Source organism: Sinocyclocheilus rhinocerous, unplaced genomic scaffold (assembly GCF_001515625.1).
Source record: "Sinocyclocheilus rhinocerous isolate Xijiao unplaced genomic scaffold, SAMN03320098_v1.1 scaffold289, whole genome shotgun sequence".
NCBI lineage: Eukaryota > Metazoa > Chordata > Actinopteri > Cypriniformes > Cyprinidae > Sinocyclocheilus > Sinocyclocheilus rhinocerous.
Window position 1 is genome coordinate 520,531 of NW_015636845.1, and position 21,423 is coordinate 541,953.

General features: G+C 36.0%; 1 protein-coding gene across 1 annotated transcript in view; it reads left to right on the forward strand.

The window, feature by feature from the left end:
* Nucleotides 1-12,450: 12,450 nt before the first annotated feature.
* Nucleotides 12,451-21,423, forward strand: part of LOC107748174 (neural cell adhesion molecule 2-like) — a 69,812-nt gene continuing 60,839 nt past the window's right edge. The window contains exons 1-3 of the mRNA XM_016562876.1: nucleotides 12,451-12,568; nucleotides 21,104-21,250; nucleotides 21,346-21,420. Of these exons, the coding sequence (XP_016418362.1) occupies nucleotides 12,451-12,568; nucleotides 21,104-21,250; nucleotides 21,346-21,420 (340 nt within the window). The remainder of the gene's footprint in view (nucleotides 12,569-21,103; nucleotides 21,251-21,345; nucleotides 21,421-21,423) is intronic.

The window sequence follows — 21,423 nt, forward strand, 5'->3', positions numbered from 1 at the left end:
TAAAAAACTAAAAATGTGATTAAACAAAAATGTTATTTATTTATTTATTTATTTTTCCATTAGGTTAAAGGAATATTCTTCTATTTAGTTAAACTCTACTGGTATTTTGTCTGTTACCATAGAAGATATCGTCTCAGGTTACTTATGTAACCATGGTTCCCTGAGTAGGGAACGAGACACTGCGTCAATGTATGCTTCAGACACGGGTCACGACGAGGCGTTCCCCATAGCGACCCCTAGAGGACGCAGTTCAAAGTTCCCATGAAAGGGAACTTGTTCTAGATCTGGGTTTAAGAGTAGAAATGTGATGCTTCCATGTTTTTTTCTTAGATTAGAGCAAAACTTCAACTAAATTAACCTGAATGATTGTATTTTTGAGCTGTTTTAGCTTCATTTGATTTGATTTTATAATTTATGAATTTTGCAACACATCAACACTGTTATTGAACCGAATTAAATCAACTTTGAACTGACTAAAGCTGAATAATGACACTTTTGTCTTGTTAGAGCTGCTTTACAGCAGAATTAGGATTTGTCTCATATTTGATGAAGTTTGCAACATTGATTTGGTGATTTTCTTGTTTAATACAATCTGTACTGTTTAAAGAACTATAGAAGTTAATGTGACCTGACTAAAGCATTTAATGAATTAACATGAACATAAATTATACCATAAAAATATACTGTATATATTTGAGCTATATTAAATGTCTTTTGTTTTTTTTAAATGGAACTACTTTTCTAGCTGGATGAACCTCTTTGAGTGGAACGTGACCCTTGTAAACATTCCCAATCTATCCTGTGTAAATGTTTTTTCTGTGGTTATCGACATTGTGCCAGAAATGTTGTCGATAGAGCTTAACTTGTATTGAACCCGGCACATTCCTTTAAGTAAACACACCTTACAACTCATACAATATACTGTATTTATTAATGCTGTAAATGTTCATTTCTTGGCCATTCAGAGTTCAGTGCCTGGAAACTCTTGTTTAAATGGAGCCATGATAAACGAGTGCCCAGAAACTGTCACTACAAAGTTACACAGTCTCCTTCACCACAGGGTCAAACCCTTCAATTACTACTCGATAACAGTGCAAGTAAACCTGCAATTCTGAGAGTGTGGAAAGGCTGAGCGGTGTGATGAGGTTACGAGAGTGCAACTGGCCAGATTAAGATGTGGCTGGGTCAGCGCAAGGGTTGCGTTCACCTTCTTACCCTTTTTTGGCCTTAACTATGCAGTGAGATCTATTATTCAGCCAATAATCCAAGCCCTAATGGAGAAAGCGAGCAAGGGAAGGCAAGAAGCTAAGATTATCAAAATAAGCATTCAAAGTCATGTTAGAACAGCAGAGGAATTACAGCCCATGGATCTGACACTGTTGCCTTCAAAAGCACTTGATATTTTCATCTTACCAGATCTCAGTGGCAAGAATTTCCGTAGAGGGCTCAAAGCAATTGCTTTTTTTTTTCTCTGAAATTTTACATTCCTTTGGTGAAATGATTCCTTTAATCCACAGAAAGAGCGGGAGGTTAATTTGCAATGCTTTTGTGTATTGTAATCAACACCCTTCGTTTGCATAAACCCCTGCAGGGTGTAAAGATCTCCAGGAGATTGTGAGGAAATGCTTAGACAGACAGTGCTTTGTAGATAAAGAGAAACATCATTCCAGTCAGTAATGTGAGCATGTGTAATTTAAACCGTTACATTTACAGGGACAGGGACCACTGTCAGCTTTCCTTGCTAATGACATCCTAGCCTCTGAATCTCCAGTGCCTTCAGTCTTAGTTTGTTAACTTGACCATCAATTAGTAAGACAGCCAAAATTCTGGGAGAGTGAGGCTAGTGGAAATGATGTGTCCTATATCTACCTTTATATTTGTTAATTTGTTTATTTATTTTGTCATGGCAGTTCTTTATGCAAGTCACAAAATTCACACTAAGCATGCAATTCACACCATGGATGATAACCATAACTATGAGGTTTTAATAATCATTAAAATTCTATGAGAATAAAAAAGTTATAACAACGACACATACTGTTGTAATTACTTTCATAGTGCTTTTTTTTTTTTTTTCAGATGATGAACGCAAAAAAAACATTGACTGTCATTCAGAATCCACCTGGCTTTAAAGAGCTGAAGTATATGCTTGAGTGTTAAGCTAAATGTTATTATGTGTTGGTGTGAACTTTAATATAGTTTTCGTTAAAGTAATCTTTAAAGTTATTGGTTCTCTGCTTTTAGCTAGTGGAAATCTGCTCTTTGGAAAAAAAACTGATGCAACTGGAATCTTGATTGAGAAGGTTGGTTTTGGAATATCAATTGTCAATGAATTTTGTATTGTAGGTAGTGGCCAGGAGAATGTTTACAATACACAATGTTCCTCATTTATAAAGATTTTTACCTCAGTAGAATTGCATTTAACTGCCACTTGCACAAAGCAGTAAAAATACAACACCACAAACTCTGTGGAACTCTCACAGCTCTGTGGAATTTATACAAAATTTATACAAAAGACATTCTTACATTTAGTCCTAACAGATTTTTGTGTGCTAGCTTATTAGTGTTAGCATGACTAGCTAGTGGCATAACTAGCATAATATATCGTTGGAATCGCTTTCAGGATGATTTTTCCAGCTGATGAACGATACAAACATGGACACCCAATCAGAATCAATCCTGCTTTAACAAGCTCGAGAAGTTAAAGCCGCAGAGGAGTGTGCGCTTAGAATAAACAGACGATATTATCCGCTGGTGTGGACGCTAATATCTTTATCTTTATAGTTATCGTTCTTGGTGTGAACGGAGCTTAACTGTCAATTGCATGCCATGGTGGGCTATATGGCACATTAACTCAGTGGCACCCATAAGAATAAAACAGCTTTTTCAAGAAGACTGATACAACTTGAGTCTTTAATCATATTCCTGATTGCTATTCAGCACCTAAGTTCTATTCATTTCTTTATGTGTAAAACTTTTTCAATTAGCCAAAAATGACTGAGTGCACCTTTAAGATGACCAGCCATTCTTTAGCATGCTCTGCATTACAGCCACAGGGAACTCTGGGCTTATTGTTGCAGCCCAGACTTGGCACGGCACTGCTGATAAGGCACATTTTCATTAAATTTAAAATCAATTCAGTTATTATTAAATCTCTTTTCATTTATTCTCTTCCATTTCTCAATACTGGCAGTGCACATCCCATCCCAGCAGAGATCAATGCGTTTTGGGTAGAGTGTATAGTCTCAGAAGGCCAGCACAGGTTAACGGCTTGAATTTCACCAAGTAAATGCTGGCATTTAAAGTCACTGTAGTTTGAGTTGCCAATTGCCTATTCGTTGTAAGTGTCTGGGTTGTAATAAGGTGATGGTTTCTGTTCGGAAGTATAAACGACTCGCAGAGAATGTCATTGATTCAGAGATGCTCAGAAATGCACGTGGAGATCTCGAAGTAGGGGGTTTAGAATGAATAATTGACATCTGTGCTGTTAAATGCCTTGGGATGTTTCGCTTATTAAACATGATGTGTTGTGGGCTATCACAAGAGGCTTGTATCTGGGTTTTATTAAAAATACATGCACTTTTGCAGAGTGGGTACAATTTTTGTAAGGTGAACACCTGAAACTTTATCCATTATTGAGCACGAACTTGGCATTTTAGAGACCCTCTGATCCACAGAGAAGAGAAGCTTTTCATCTCCTCATGAAGTCAGATCTGTTTTCTTGGCTTTTTAAAAACAATACCTCTTTCTTTCGGTCTCCCTTTTCATGCATTCACAGTTTGCTTACTTTTCCCTCGCTGTCCCCTCTGTTTGATTCATGTATGTTTTAGATTTTTGCTTTCCATAAACAATCTCCCACAGGCCGTGACACATAATTCAGAGTGATGAAGAGGGACATAGGTTGCCACAGGGAATGAGTCTGTTGTCATTATTAATTACACATTGGTGAGAATAGTTGGTTTCACAGCTCATAATTATTAACCAGGGACACTATGGGGTGTAATTATGCCATAAACATGAGGTCTTATCAACATTACTCTCTCACGGTGCTTTATATTCCCCTGCCAGGCATTGTATTAATGTTCTGTCACAGCTGGCTTATTTGTGTAGCTTACCTACATGTTTGCGTAACGTTTAGGGAATGTTGTGGCAGAACCACAGGGGTGTGCGTGTTTACGTTAGTGTGACTGTGTCTGTGTACGCATTATATTTGCATGAGGCAAACATAATTGCAGGAAATATACTGTCATACTCGGACCGTTCATGTCCAGTGGCATGAGGATTAGATAGCGGCCAGCTTGCACAGGTTTTTAATTCAGTGAAGAATAGTGCTGAACTTTTTTTTTTTTTTCAATAATGATTTTAACGAATATTTTATGAAAATGTTTTATTTTTTTTATTTTTTTTAAGAAAGCAAAGATGCATTAAATTGATTAATACAAAAGATTTCTATGTTGCTGTTCTTTTCTATTCATTGAAAAATCCTGAAAAAAAAAAATGTAGCGCAATTTCCACAAAAAATATTAAGAAGCAAAACTATTTTCAACATAATAAGAAATGTGTCTTGAGCCCTAAATCAGCATGTTATAATGATTTCAGAAGAGGAATACACAAAATTACATTATAAATAATAGAATCAACAGAAAATAGTTACTTTAAATTGTAATAATATTTCACAATATTGTTTTACTGTATTGTTGTTTTGATAGATTTGTGATCAAATAAATGCTGTTCTGATTATCATAAGAGACTTCTTTGAAAAAACGCCTACAAAAAAAAATAAATAAATAAAAAATCTTAATGAGTCCAAACTACTTTTTGCAGATTTTCTTTTTCATCCAAACTGTAGAATGTAACTGCACTTCAAATAGCACAAAATCAAAATAACATGAACACTCCATACAACACAACATAGTCTGAACTTGTAAGAACTGAACAGATGAAACTTTAGCAGTCCTCTAAGAAATGGTGGCATATTTACAGTAAATTATTTATTGTACCATGACTCTATGCAATGGTAATGTGTACTGTATGCATACCTTGGCTTTTCTGTTTTCTTTGGCAGCCATCGGCGGCATTTAATCTGTAAAACTGACATATTGGTCGACCTCTATTCAAGTTTTTGGCATTTGGCATTCTTGGCATTTTGGACGTTGTTGAAGAGGTTTTTGCTGCTCTCCTCGCTTCCACTGACATATGGTCTGTTGCCACTGCATCACTTTAGTCTTTCATGCATCTGGAATACTGGATCTATTTGATCCATGACTTCCGATTTCTCTTGCGCCTGCTCGCTTTATTAAACCGCCACACCTGTTCCAGAGAGGTTCGAGTGCGATTCGATTTCTCATGGGCCGTTTTGTAAATAGCTTTTCTTTCAGAACGCTGTGCCTGATGGTGTGAGGAGCTAAAGAAGCTCTCAGTGACTCACTCCTGCTTTGTTTCAGTGCATGCCTTCCCATGCTTCTGGGCCGACTGATGGGTTGATGCAAGTGTCAGAAGTGAGATCTGCCTGTCTGCTTCATGATTCAGTGCAGCATGGGCCCTCCGCTCAGCCTCGTCCCCTGAGACACTGCGGACTGAGAGATGGTAAATAAAAGAGGAGGCGTCGCATCGGAGATAACGTAGGTTTTACTGCTAATATCCGTCTCAGGGAGGGAGGCTGGAGCGGTTAATAAAACAGAGAAATGAAACTGTCACGGTATCTTAGTGCTAGGGCTGTGCAAAAAATCGAATGCGATTTTCATGCGTATCTCTCCAGCACGTGCGTTCAGATGGAGCGGCATTTACTACACAGAGCCGTAGTTCACTGACAAGCTACACAAAATCGCGTTTAAAATCGCAGGCGATTCATTGGCGATTTTGTTTAGCTTGCCGCGCATCTTATACATCCTCACACAGCGCTGACAAACTTTGAATGAAGTTACGAGCGCAGCGGTCAAACCACACCCACTACCGCAGTGCTCTTGGTGGGGCTGATGCTGTCTCTCTTCCCGTTTTGATACTCATTCGTGATCCAAAGGACATTTTTTTCTGTGTGCAATAACTCCATATGTATTGAGAATAACATGAACAATTTATGCAGGATATAATACCGAGATGGATGGATGGTAATAATAATTATAATTAAATATTAGTATAAATATTAGTATTGTTGATAAATATTATTATGATTGTTTTTATTATTTTTGGATGGATGGAGGGATTGGAGGGATGGATGGATAGTAATAATAATGATGATGATGATGATGATGATTACACTTTATTTTACTGCGTCATTGTTACAGTGTAATTACTCAAATAAGTACTACTGTAGGTAATATTATAAGTAATATTAATTAACTACATGTACCTACTGTAAGGTTAAGGTTAGAGTTATGGTTTGGTTTAGGGTTAGTTAATTATACATAATTTACTGTAATTATACAGAAGTTACTGTTATTACTATACTAAATAGATGTAACATAACCATGCCACCCTAAAATAAAGGGTTTTATATTATTATCATTATTATTATTATTATTAATGTTGTTGTTGTTGTTGTTATTTATTATTATTACTATCCATCCACCCCTCCAATCCCTCCATCCATCCAAAAATAATAACAACAATAATAATATGTAATTTTGCATAATTGCATTGCATTTTTGTTTATAGTTAAATGTGAAAAGCCTTTTGAATGCTAATAAAAATAATAATAAAAGCCTGAAGTCACATACAGAACAACTAAAAGCAAAAACAATTATGCAAACATAAATATACAAATATCAGTAATCTCGTTGTTGTTGTTATTCATTTATTTTTGCATAGTTGTTTTTTAAATATAAGTATCTGTTTTCTTAATTACCTTTACAACACTGCACGTAACTGATTTAATGATTTAATTATTGCGGTGAGCAAAATACATCATGAAATGCATTACATTGATAATTGAAAAAAAATATACCCTGAACATCTGCAAAATAGCAATTTTTGAAACAAGCATACGTTCCCTAAATCCACTAAGTAGTCTATTCTTTTGACAATATCTAAAAGTCGCTCTTGTATCATAATTGGCAAAGATTTCCAAGCAAAAAGATATGGACACAATGGCGGACAGGGCATTGATAATCCACCAGGGGGCAGAAGAAAAGTGTCTCCTGAAAATTGATTGATGATGTTGATTGATAATGACATAGAGGCCTTAGATTGCACTATAGTTTTAGCTGTAGGACTTATGTCACTTGATTATATACTGTACCTGTTAACGCTTTGCCCTCAGCACTTGTGATTTCGGTTTTGTTACTGTATACATCACTTTAATTTAGTGCCTGCATACTGCTACTCTGAATCCTCATGACAGAAAATTATGTAGAAAGCTCCTATTTTCTCGCCCTGTGTGGAGGGAAGATGGATGAATGTGGCCTCACGCGTCACACGCTGCTGTGCATCAGCGTTCCGGAGCGCCGTCAGAAACCCCGCAACCCACTCTCCTCTCTCTCTATTAGCCTGATGGATTGACCATTTGTCCTGAACACTGGCCCAAAACTGCACACGCAACTTGCAAGCCAAGCATCCATTTACAGCTTCAAAGTCTATTTAAGGTGGTGAGACACTTCAGTTATTCAGCGCCACACTGGGTTACATATGGGGTTAAATAGATATTCTGTTACACTGATGGCTTAACGTCACATGTCCTACATGGAGGAGAGGAACAGTATGGCGTATTACTTTGTCAAGTAGTTCTTTAGCACAATAAGTGACACTTAGGCAGGTGTGACAATAATAGAGTCTAGTGAGTCTTCAACAGAGTGTCATTTGAGAGCCCATTTATTGCTATGGAGGTGACGGGTGTATTGATGCAATAACATAAGAACATTTGTCTTTCCCATTGCTCCATTTGGCTACTTTTGACCTCATAGTGTGTTTTCCTATGTGGTTTAACCAAGTTTCAATTCACAAATTACATGGTAAACATATTTTAGGCATCTTACCTCTTCCAACAGTATAAGGCAGATACAGTATATAACCTGATGGACATTCACATTAAACTGGTTCCCTCAAATATAAAAAAATTAGCATTTTCTTATCTCGTTTCACTTACCATTTTGCATTCTTTGCTGTATGTGTGCGCATTGATTAGTTCCTTTATTCCTGCTCTTCAGTGTTACTATCTTTATATTGTTTGCTTCTCTTCTCTTATATTTGATCTCATTTCTTATGGCTTATAATTTCTCTTTGAACTTTGTTCTAGAAGAATATTAAATATAGTAGAGTAATACAAAGTACAGTGATGTACATCAAATCTAAGCTTCATTGATGTTTTGTTCAATTTGATGTTAAGCACATTGTATTGTAGTTTTAATCAGATTCTTTTCTTTACATTTAATTATTTTAGATTTGATCCTGCTATAATCCTACTGGGATTGTTATGGGCCCAAAGGCATTGTTAAACCTTATTTTTGAGTGGTTTTCAGTGATTCATTTGTTACATTTATGTTTTATCCTTGCTTTTTGGGCCTAATTTTGTGAACATGTTGTGTGATGTAGTGTTTATTGATAAAAATGCCGTGTACAAACTGTGAATTTGTGTGAATTTTATGCACAAAATCAAGTTTAGGTTTAGAACTTTACATTTCTGCTGACAAAATGCAAATGGCTTTTGTCTTTGTGTAAGAAATATGTGACCCTGGACCACAAAACCAGTCATAAGTAGCATGGGTATATTTGTTGCAATAGCCAAAAATACATTGTATGGGTCAAAATTATAGATTTTTCTTTTATGCCAAAAATCATTAGGATATTAAGTAAAGATCATGTTCCATGAAGATATTTGTACATTTCCTACTGTAAATATATCGACTTAATTTTTGATTAGTAATATGCATTGATGAGTAACTAATCGTTTAAATAACTTCATATAATAACTTCATTTGGACAACTTTAAAGGTGATTTTCTCAATATTTAGATTTTTTTTTTTGCACCTTCAGATTCCAGATTTTCAAATATTGTCCTATCCTAACAAACCATACATCAATAGAAAGATTATTTATACAGCTTTCAGATGTTGTATAAATCTCAATTTCAAAAAAATTAGATTTATACTGGTTTTGTGGTCCAGGGTCACATATTTTAAAATGTTACTGGTTTTTGTCATGAAATGCTGCATTTTGCGTCAATTTATTCAGTCCACTAAATTAGTCAGGTTATACTTGGTCATAACTACTCCAAAAAGTACATCTGTTACTAATACACATCAAATGTAAGTTGAAATAGATCGCAACTCTTAAATTTTGGCTTGTCTTTTTGCCACTGTATTTCAGAGAAACTCTGCCTTATTTGGTGAGGTTTCATCATAGTTATGTTGTCCTTTAAATACCTGTACATGCTTTAATTTTGTTCCTCTGCTTGATAACTCTTATAACTGCTTGTTTTCTCAGCCATTTCAGCACATCATGCAAATTTACTCCACTTAATTGTGTCTTGTATTAAGAATGATATAACTGAATATTCATATGTTTCTCAGATTTGTTGGATCATAACAAAAGCAGCAGCTGTTGAGTGTAGTCTCTTGACAACCTCGCCATTTCATTACGATTTTCTGGGACACCAAATCCCTGCATTTCTCGCAAAGATGCGGTCTTACACGGATCCTGTTTGATCATGCGGTTTGATTGGCGGCATACTGTGCTTTGTTTGTTTGGTCTTTCCTATTTTCTGCCTAGTTAACTCACAGCTCGGAAAACAGCGCTGTATAGATTTTTGATGGAACCAGTAAAAGCAGAATCAGGGCAGAGACAGTATTTTATGCACACAGCCACTCAGCTGTCGGTGGTGATGAATTGAGGATTATATTAAATCCTCAAGATTATGAGGAAAGAGTGAGCAACATCTACTTCAACTGTCTCACTGGTTGGTCCCGTTAAGAGAGAGCGAGAGAGAGAAATAACTAAGGAGGAAGCTCCATCAACTATAAATACCACAATATCTCACTGCTCTATAATAAGCTGAGGACATATCCCAGACTGCAGAGTGTTTCCATGGTCTCTGCTGCAGTTGCTGGGCAGGTGTTTTCAGCTGGAGATATTGCACTCAAGCAAACACCTTCCTTTATGGAAAGGGATGCAGCCCCCGCAGCACAGAGTCAATAAAGTGTCGAAAATGAGTTTGTGTTTTCCATATGGCCCGGGTCACTCCTGTAGCGAGCTGCTCGCAGAGGGTAATTATGCCTCTAAGATAACAGTGTATATTCTATTTCATATCACGCTCAGATGTTGATACAGTTCTCCTGAGATGAGTTCTGGGATGTCCTCTAAAAATCTTAAGGATGTCCTTAAAGAAATCTATGTTTCTATCTCTCCATCCATTCATCCATACAGCTATCTATCAAGCTACCTGTTGCTCTGTCAATCGATGGATCATTCGATCTATTGATCATCCATCCAGCCATCTATTTCTATTTATCTATCTATCAACTTATAAATCATTCAGTCTATCTGTCTGTCTGTCTATCTGTCATTCTATCTATCCATCTATTATTATCTCTATCTGTTGTTATATCTATCCATCTGAGTAGATGAGTAAATTCTCTTTACTCTCTTTACTCAAAAAAAAAAGACTCTTTGTTTCACATTTGCTAAAAATCACATTATCCTACTGGAAAAATTTGAATAACCCATGACATATTTTGTGCCAGTGTTGTTGCATCCCAATTATTTTAGGGTTGAAGATCCAAGTCAAAATATCTAATAACAGCCTTAGCTAGCAAAACATAATTGCACCTCACCACATTATTCACAGTTTGCTGTTCTTGTGCTTTGGTTCAAGAATAATATTTAAGGCATTTTTAAGCTAGATAACTCATTCAAATATAATGGTGATTAATGGGAATGTGCAATTTGGTTGATGTTGCTATGAAACATGAATATGTCAAAATCAAATTAATATTTTATTACTTTGCTTTATGCTCTAATAGTTTAGTGATCCATCTGTATATTTCTCTCTGTCTGGATATTTGTAGATTCATTGCGAGTAATATTTTTTCCCATATTATCATCTGTTTTGAGACTAGTCACATTATGTTGTCTAATCCTGCCTCAAATACAAGAAAAGCAAACAGAAAATCCTTCTCTCAACATTTGACCTGTTTTCCAGTAAGAGGCCCTGCGTGTGAATGCTGTAATCAGATCTTAAGTTAACACCCCCCTGCTGCTTCAGACTAGTAATATGAGGGTTTCTTCTGGTATACCCTGCATCTAAATGAGCCTGAGCAGCTCTGTGTGCAAAGTAGTGGAACCTCTGCCTGTACTGGTTAGAAAATCAAAGTTTTCTTGTTTCCTTCTCATTACTACATACTGTCACTAACTGTATCAGGTGGTGTATCACTATCTGCACTTTGCTGCATAGTTTCGCTTCAAGTACAGTTCTGCTTAACTTTCTCAGTTCATGTCACAGGAAATATCCAATTGTTTTTTCGTTGTGTATAGCTTTCTCTCTGAATGCTCTTTTGAAAGTGAAATGTCATTTCTGAAATACCAGACATAAAAATAATAACGTTTTCACACAGGATTTTAGAATATTCCCTCCATCTACCACTGTTTGGATGTACAGATTATCCTGCCTCAAATTCACACCATTGGTTGAGCCAATGTTGCTGTGTCAAGCAGATTATAATGAATAAATTAGTATTTAAATTAGTATTTTGAAATATATTTGCAAAGCTAAATTTTCAGCAGCCGTTCCTTCAGTCTTCAGTGTCACATGATCATTTAGAAATCATTCTAATATGCTGATTTTCTGCGCAAACATTTTTCTTTATCATTATCAATTTTAAAAACAGTTGTCCTGCTTTATTTTTTCTAAAACTATTTATTAATATATGTTTTTAATTTGATTAAATTGTATTTAATTTTATTATTTTTATTTATTTATTTATTTATTTATTTTTTATTTTTTATTTTTTATTTTTTTGGATTCTTTGATGAATAGAAAGTTCAAAAGAACAGCATTTAATGTGTCCTGGCTGAATAGACGCGTTCATTTCTTACCATAAAGTTTTTGTAGTATATTTATTATTTATCATTTATCACAGAACAGAAGTGTAGAGCATGATATTATATCTGGTTGGCCGTATATGTAATATCTGAAATGATTTTGCATGCTTACAGCGTTTGATAAGTGGAAAAAACAGCTGTTGAACTTTCAAATATCAAGTCTTAATTGATACAGGAATAAACACACTAATCAGGTGTTCCATACTTAAACTATGTCAGTCCTCTCCATGATGATGATCTCATCTCTTTTGATGACCCTTCCTTAGCCTTTCCCAGGGTTCTAAGTTGTTCACCCCTCTGATTGGCCGACCGCTCGTACCGAAATCAAACTGGCAATCAGTGGAGACAAAAACAAACATTTCACATAACCTGAGCCTGCGCCACAGGGCCAGTCAGCATTCCATCCAATCAGTGTCCAAGATGATTGGCACGCCGCTCAATCCCAGAGAGGCCTCCTTCATCCCCTGCGAGTCCCCGCTCCACAAATCACACGGCGACGGCACGGGATCCGGTGACTTTGCCGTATATCACAGCCCGTGTGAGGGCGCGCTCAATCAGCGTCATTATCCTCCCCTGCTCCGAGGAGGGCAGCCATTTTAACTGCACTGATTATGCTAATCTGGTGACAGGGGACCACCCTCGGTTGATGTAGTGGCTTATTAATATTTACTGACAGCGTCCCAGCACGGGGGAGTGTGTGTCATAGCACTGGATCTGTTGGGAGTACCGACACACTGCCACACTGTGTTTACATCCCTTCCTTTCTGATGTTCTACAAACTGTTCAATTACTGTTACAAAAAGGAAAACGCTGGCGCATTTGTATATTTATCATTTAGCCACTAGGCAGATCGCAGGAGGATGACTTTGAGGGGTCTTTTGCTGTACGGACATGTAAGCGAGTAGGGGGGGGCTGAAGCGAGTAAGGAGGGCTGAAGCGATAGGCCGCCGGTGGGGTGTGAGAAAGAAGATTGAAGAGTGAAGAGAGAAATGTATTTATTTGTGTCAGTGCTACACAAGCGTGGTGAGCATTCCTCACTGTTTGTTTGGGGCTGACAAATTGCACAGTCCTCCTGGCACAGACTGATTGACAGTATTGAAGACTGTATGAGACATCAACAGAGTGTCTACAGAGGAGACAGCTTAAGTCAATCTGTCTTCAACTCTAGAATAAGGAAACTGAGCACAGAATTATGTTGTGTGTACGTTAAAGGAACAGTACACCCAAAAACGAAAATACTGTCATCATTTACTTGCCTTTATATTCTTTCCAAACCCATGCGGTGTTGTTTTAGTATTATTTATATACTATTTATGTGGTATTTATTAATATTTTGGTAACACTTTACAATAAGGTCCCGGTAGTTAATGGATTAACCAAAATTAACTAACACAGAGCAATATTTGCTACAGTATTTATTAATCTGTTAACGTTAGTTAATAAAAATACAACTGTTCATACTTCATGTCAGCTCAGGATCATTAAATAATGTTAACAGATGCAATTTTGTATTCTAATAATTTATTAGTAAATGTTGAAATTAACATTAGGATTGATAAATGCTTCAGAATTTTTTTTCAGTGTTAGTTCAGTGTTAAACAGTGGAACCTTACTGTGAAGTGTTACCAACTATTTAGATTTTTCTTTTTATATTTATTTATTTTATTTTTTTTAGTTTGTTTTATTAATTTTAGTCATTTTATTTGCTTATTTTAATTATTTATTTGTTTTAATCATTTTAGTATTTTATAAATTATATATATATATATATATACATGTAATATATAATATATAAAATATAAGAATATGAATATCTCAAGAAAAAAAATCTCTATCTCAAGAAATCTAATTTAGCTGTGTCTGGTTTATATAGACCAGACACAACTAAATTTGATTTATTGAGATAATATAAATACATTCGTGTTGAAAAGAAGAAAGTCAGACGAGTTTGGATTGTTGTGAGGGTTTCAAAACGTTATATATGTACTTACCTACACAACACTTGTAGCACATAATTTTTTTCCCTGATATTTAAATCTTATATGATTCTTTTTCACTCTTTCCTTGATTTTGCTGCTTTTACCTTTAGGAATTCTCTGTAAATTACCAACCAAAATGAGCCAAAATTACCTTTTACGATTGACTAACTTCTTCACAAGTGAAATGACTAACAGCTCTTGTTTACGTGCTGAAATATAGTTCACTTCCCTATCATAAAAAACAGCTTTTTTGCAAAGCCAGATCACAATATAGTTCACGCTGAAATGTTCCACACAAACTGTAAGGTCAGGCATCAGTTAACTGGGACCTTGGTAAAAGACTTCAGTCCGGTCCGAAGGGATCCTTTGGGAATGGCTATGAATGGTCTCTTTAAATCATTTTAAATCATCTAGTTTTTTTGTTTTCCCCCTTTTCTCTGCTCATGTTTGCCCTTCTGTCAGATTAATATCACACGAAGAAGAAAGGCAACTCTCATCACACATAAAGAAGTGATGTCTGCATTTAATTAACACAGCAGGACCCAGACAGCGGGTAGAAAGAAAACAATTAACATTTCCAACATGTCCCTCTCTGTATTTCACATATAATCTAATTTGAATCTGAATTCAATACAGAAGGAAAGTAAATATAGCCTGACATCTCTCTGCAATCTCTCAGGATCGTAAACACATTAAATGCAGAACATTTGTTAAAAGATGCCTGGCAAAACTGTCAATATTTGTGACAAGTTTTAAAAAGAAATCATGGATTTAAAGTTAATGGTAGGTCGTCTGGTCTGAATAAGCACATTTGGTCACAGCTATCTGCATTGTGGATGGCTAGCATCTTCTTTGTGGTTTCAGGTCATTCCGCATAAGAGAAGGATTTTACATGCATTCAGAATTTGATTGGCTCCAGTATGAGCGTCCGTCCTGCATTCAAGCACACAGCCACTGAGTTAAGACTTGCAGATAAGACTTGTCCCTCTCCGTACAGCAAGCGTGCTGGCCACATTGTCAGCCTGAAGAGTTGAATTCAACTCATTCACATCTTCCTTATTTAAGCAGGTCAGCCAGTGTCAAGTCAATTCCGCCATGATAATAAATTCTCACGGACTAGACGGAGAGTCTGATTCAATTTCTGCACAATGAAATCTTAACCTACAAACCCCAGTAGATTCCACGAAGAGAAGAAGTTCGTGCTCAATTCTCCTTTGCCTCTATTTATGAGAGTTTCACAAGAGCTTGACCCTTTCCTTTGCCGCTCAAATCTATTTTGTCGACTTTCAGAGCTGGTTTGAAACATAATTAGATAGCGCTTTTGGGAAAACGCTCGTCCCCAGGTGATTTTTTGGGTTCGGTTTGCTCCGAAGGATTTGATTTGAACAGATCCCAAAGGTTCTAACTACATCTAGGCTCTGTTAAACCACTAACTTTGCTTCCATGTGTTGCGCATAGTGTCTCTGTTATCAGTATCTTACACCTTGGTCATTTCTATTTCCCCTGAGAGAGATGTAAGCAGGCAGAGGGGACAGAAAGAGATCTGTCAGTAGTCATTTACTCTGACATTTCGGGTGCAAGGGAATGCACAGAAAGAGACGGGGGGGAGAGAGGGCGCAATGTAGCCATCCTCTCTCTAGCACTTAATTTAGCACTGTGGTCGAATCCAGTCTTATCTCAGGGTAGAAAGAGCCGTGCAAATGCCCAATACCAGCCAGCAGTTCCTTCAGACAAGGTGGACAGGTCCAGACTGTGGAAGGAGAGGTTAAAGAGGAACCACTTAAATTGGGAGGCCTGCAGTGAAGAAAGACAACTTTTCAAACCACATATATTTCTATCTACACGGTGTGAAAATAAGATTGCACAAGGGAGTCAGTGTTGCTGTCAGTTTACAAGTAAATGTATAATTATTATTATTTATTTATTTTGGTTTGAGTTAACTTAGTCCATCTAATCTTTTGAACTCTTAACTGAATCAGGTCAAAGAACTGATTCAGTGGTTCACTAAAAGTGAGTTTCACTAAATAAAGTTAAATAGTATACTTTTTTAGTATTACTTTGTCCCCCCCCCTTGTGTGTGTGTGTGTGTGTGTGTGTGTGTGTGTGTGTACTTGTTTATGCTACATTGTGGGGACCAAATGCAAAGTCCGTTCACTCAGCTGCCATATTTTCAATGCCTCCGGGCAGCTCAAACAAGACCAAGTCCTATCTAAATCAATGGGGGAATCCTGAAATTTCAAAAACTGCTTGCTGAACTCACGATTAAATTACATATTTCAAATCAGCAACAAAATCTGAAATGAACTGCCCTCATGAATGTTGTTTCTTATGCTCAAATAGCTTTTAAAAAGCGTATTTTTTTAGGCTATACCAGCCAATGCGCATGCGTAGTTTCAACACGCTTATGACTGTGCATGCACATCGGCTGGTCCAGCCTCAGGTTTCTATTGTGTGTTTTTCTGTGCGTGTGTGTGTGTGTGAGTGTGAGTGTTATAGTCTTTGACCAAATGTCTCCACAAGGATAGTAAAACCGGCCTGCGGTCCTTACGCGGGAAACAAATTATTAAAAATAGTAAATTATGTTTATCTGAAAGTGTAACAATGCAAACAGGTTTTCTGTAAGGGGTAGGTTTAGGGTTAGGGGATAAAAAATATTGTTTAGTCAGTATAAAAGTAATCTATGGAAAAGTCTATGGAAAGTCCCCACAATTCACAGAAACAAACGTGTGTACATCATTCTGGGTCAAAAGCACCTTTCTTTATTTAGAACTGTTCGAAATTAGCCATGTTTTGCCAGCTTACTTTCAGTTATTATTTTTAAAAAATATTTTATTTTATTTATTTTTTTTTGCATTTTATTTATTTATCTATTTTTTATTTTATTTTTTTGTGAGGTCCCCACCATCTTCATGATAATCACTGAGAAGGGTGTGGGGTCTGTCTTGTGGTACATTAGCTAATCAGCATCAGGTGCAGACAGTCTTACATGTGATTCAGTTGGACCGATTCATTCTAAAGATCTGAATGATATCAGTAGCAGTGAAGAAGAATAGCGCTCCATAGTGGACTGTTAAATGACTGATGTGTAGCCGCTCAGCCTTGGGGCTCTGCACTGCTGGCTGCTTAATTAGCGCTAACTCATTTTTCTACACAGGCGTTTTGTTCGGAATGACAAACACACCACAGAATTACAGTAAAGCAGAGAGTTATGTCTGCACCTCAGGCATCCATTGATTTCAGACTGTTTTTATTGGTCTGGGGTCCCGCGTGAACAAATATTATTAGGTGGACCCATGCGCTTTGCATTCTGGCTTTTAGTTATCATTTCAGAAGTTTGTTGCTGCTGCGTCTCAGTAATTTTTATTTTTGTTTTTTTGGCAGGTATTGATATTTTGGGGCATTACTTAATTATTTTGGCACAGGCTGCACATTTGTGGCTGGCTCTCTCCATTTGCACATCTAATTGCTTTGGCACCTCATCTCTACAACTCCCGCGCTCTTCCGTTTTCCGTTTCACAGAGCTGCGCTCTACCATCACAACACACTTGTTGTGTTCCACAGCTTGAAATAGATGTGCTTATTGCCAAAAAGTTTGGATCTTCTCTATCGGTGGTCTGATTTGTCAATAGTGTCTTTTTTGTTTCTCTTTTCATTATCTCAGCTCGTAAATTGGTGAAAAAAACTGGTGTTCTCTATTTTTGCTCCAATGACTGTTGATTCATATCAGTTTAATTAGATTATTTGGCTGACAGACAGTTAGGTTTAATCAGAGAACCGACTCTCGTGTGAGTGTGAAGTAATTAATTGCTTTAATTACATTTAGTTCCAGTTCTGGCTGTGAGGGAAGTTGTCAAAGATAACCTCACATGCTATCAGAACTCAAACTAGGAGATCTCAGCATGAGATAAAACAGGCAGGTAAGAGTATAGAATATATAGAGAGAATATTATATAAGAATATAAGAGAGAGAATATATTTGTTACTGTTGTTACTGTTAATTGTTAAAAAAAAAATATATATATATATATACAGTGGGTACGGAAAGTACATGTGTTTGAATGAAGTTTTAATGCTCACCATTTAACATTTAAGGCTGCATTTTAATTTGATTAAAAAAAGAAAGAAAAACAGTAAAACACTGTGATACTGTAATTTTATTACAAATTAAATAACTTTATAATAATTTTACTAATAATTTTTTTTATTTATATTTATTATTTTTATTCTATATCTATCTATTTTTATTTACTTATATTTATTCTTGTTATGCCAACATTTACTTAAATTTACTCAAAACAGCATTAATTTAAAATAACAGTGTAGCAATTGTAGCAGAATTCCTTTGATCTTTTTTTGCACTTGCTGAATAAAGTTGTAAAAATAAATTAATAAATTATTTTTGAATCAAGATCCTGATAAATAAATAAATAATCCTGAACTTATTTTTTAACAATAGTGTAAACAGTATATTTATTATATATGTTTCTTTAAAACTTCAATCAAAAATAACAGAAAAAAAAAATCTACCTCTGCTATTTATTGGCCGTTTTTTTTTTTTTTTTAGGGGTTCATTTGTACACATCTGTTACATATGTGTGTGCAAAATTTACAATATCAGTGTTTATGTTCATGAATTATGCATTTTCTGTGGCATACTGTGACACATTTTCTTTGACTGAAATTTCTGGAGGTGAGTTTTGCTTTAGGAGAAATCAAACGCATGGAAATGTGTTCCAGGAGTGCGAGTCTGCTTTAGAAACATCCTCCCTCACCAATGTTTTATGAATGTGAGATACAGACGCTTTGATTGCAGGTAGTAAAGTACTCGACTCAAAGCGTACAGTGTAATAAAATATTCAAATCATTGCTACACTATATTGAGTGTCATTAGCTTGTGACATCAAATATGTAATATTGTTTAAACAGTACGATAAGTGAAAAAAAAAAACGTAATGGTGAGTTTTGCTTTAGGAGAAATCAAACGCATGGAAATGTGTTCCAGGAGTGCGAGTCTGCTTTAGAAACATCCTCCCTCACCAATGTTTTATGAATGTGAGATACAGACGCTTTGATTGCAGGTAGTAAAGTACTCGACTCAAAGCGTACAGTGTAATAAAATATTCAAATCATTGCTACACTATATTGAGTGTCATTAGCTTGTGACATCAAATATGTAATATTGTTTAAACAGTACGATAAGTGAAAAAAAAAAAACGTAATGAGAACGCTTGTTTTTTTTTTTCTTTTTCAAAGTAGTCTTGGGGAGTAATTATATTCTGGTTGCTACGGGCAGCAGCTCACGTACACTCAGACTTGTCTCCATCCAGATGACTAGCTCCAGCCTCACTGTGCTGTAATTAATCATTACGGCAGATGCCAGTGCTTCCCCCATGAGCTCCGTCAGTGTGTGTTTCTTTGTGCTTTCACGAGTGTGTGCGTGTGTCCAGTTTTCTCGTGACTCTTGTATGCCGATGTGCGAAAATCATAAAAAAAACTCGAGTTGGTCATTCTCAGGTAAACAGAAAGACCTCCGGCTCAAGGAGTTTGTATGCTTTCTCGCACATTCATGCTCCAGCTCCTGCATGCATTCGTTTTCTCATTCATATGCGGCCCGCTGCCCTTACCTCTACCTGAGCCACAAATTCACAGACCACTTTTAACGAGGAAACCCAGACCTCCCACTGTCCTCTCTGTGTGATTGGCTCTGTGGGTAGAAGAACATGGTGATTTCATCTGGTACTGAGCAGTTTTAAAGGAACAAATCACCCCAATAACTCAACCTCATGTCGTTCCAAACTCGCATTAACTTATTTTTTTAATGCATTAATGCACACAACACAATAGGACTTATTCAGCATGCTCAAGCTGCTTATACAGTACAATAAAAGTGGATGTGTGACACCCGTGGTCACTATAGGGAAGACAAATGTGAAATGCCTTATTCAGAAAGACATGAATAATAACTTCAAAACAAATACAAATTGTTACCAAATAATAGAAAAAGTACAAGTAAAAAGTCTCTGAAGCCAGCATCAATGAAGTGTTAACTTATTAAAGAAAATAAAAGTCCAATTATAAATGAATTATTTATATTTTTGATTATTACTCATGAATCTTTATTTAGATTCATAATTAATCTTTAATGTTTGTGAGTGTATATTAAATTGAATAATGTTAGTAAATATGGACTAATATTAATGAAAATTTAATTGATTTCTATTTTGATCATATTTTAATAATTTATGATGATAAATAATTAATAATACATAATATTCTTTTTTAGCCTTTTTGAACTTTTATGTGTGTGTTGTCTTGGTATTCCCTACATTGTCCCCAGTAGTATAGTATAGTAAATTATGGAAATACCAGTAATTTTTGTCCTTGTGGGGATTTTTTTTATTTATTTATTTATTTGTTGTCCCCATTATGAAAACATCTTAAAAATCATACAGAATTATCTTTTTAGACAATCTAAAATACCAGAAAGTTTTGTGTGAGGGGTAGGTCTACAGAAAATACAGTTTGTACAGTATAAAAACCATTATGTCTATGGAATGTCACCATAAAACTTAAAAACCAATTTGTGTATGTGTGTGTTTAAATTTATATAAAGATTGTAAAAAATAAATTATTTTACAAATTATTTTATGAATTATCCAAGCCATATTTGCTATATGGACAATAAAAATGGAATAAATTTACTTCATTTAGTTTTGACCCACGTCTGGTTATATGCAAATTCACAGATTATTTTATTGCAGAAGATACAGATTAATATACAGTTATTGCCATTTCTGCACACCACTGGTGGTAACCATTCACTTTCATTGAATGGAAAAGAGGAGCTTGGACATTCTGCTAGAGTTCATGTTCCACACATGTATTCAAATTAGTCGAATGCACGCTATAATAACACAGACAATGCATAGGAATAAATGATGCAACAAGTGGGTGCAGTTCATTCTTAGTGGGTTCCTCCCTGAAATTGAAATGCAATGCGAGAACAGTCCACAGTATATATATAAAAAAGGAAAGACAGATCAAAGCTTTGTCTGTCTTGTGTCCTTTTCTTTTCCTCACTTTTTTTGTTCTAGGTGCTGGATGTTCCAGGCTGGCTAGCCTGATTGAAGTGATTGGAAGGGAGCTTATAGAAGTCTCCCTGTACCCTCTCATCTCTCCTGCTTGTAAAGACAGTTTTTTGTGCCGCCTGTGGTTTGGTGTGATTTCTGTGGCAGGAACATGTGAGGCACTCTTGTTGTACCTGCGGTTCGTGTGCTGAATTCCTGATTGCTACCTCCCTCTCATCTTTCTCTGTCTCTTTTTCTTTGTTTTCCAGGTGTCCTCCAGGTGTCAATCTCGCTAAAAAAGGTGGAGCTGAGCGTCGGAGAGTCCAAGTTTTTCACATGCACAGGTC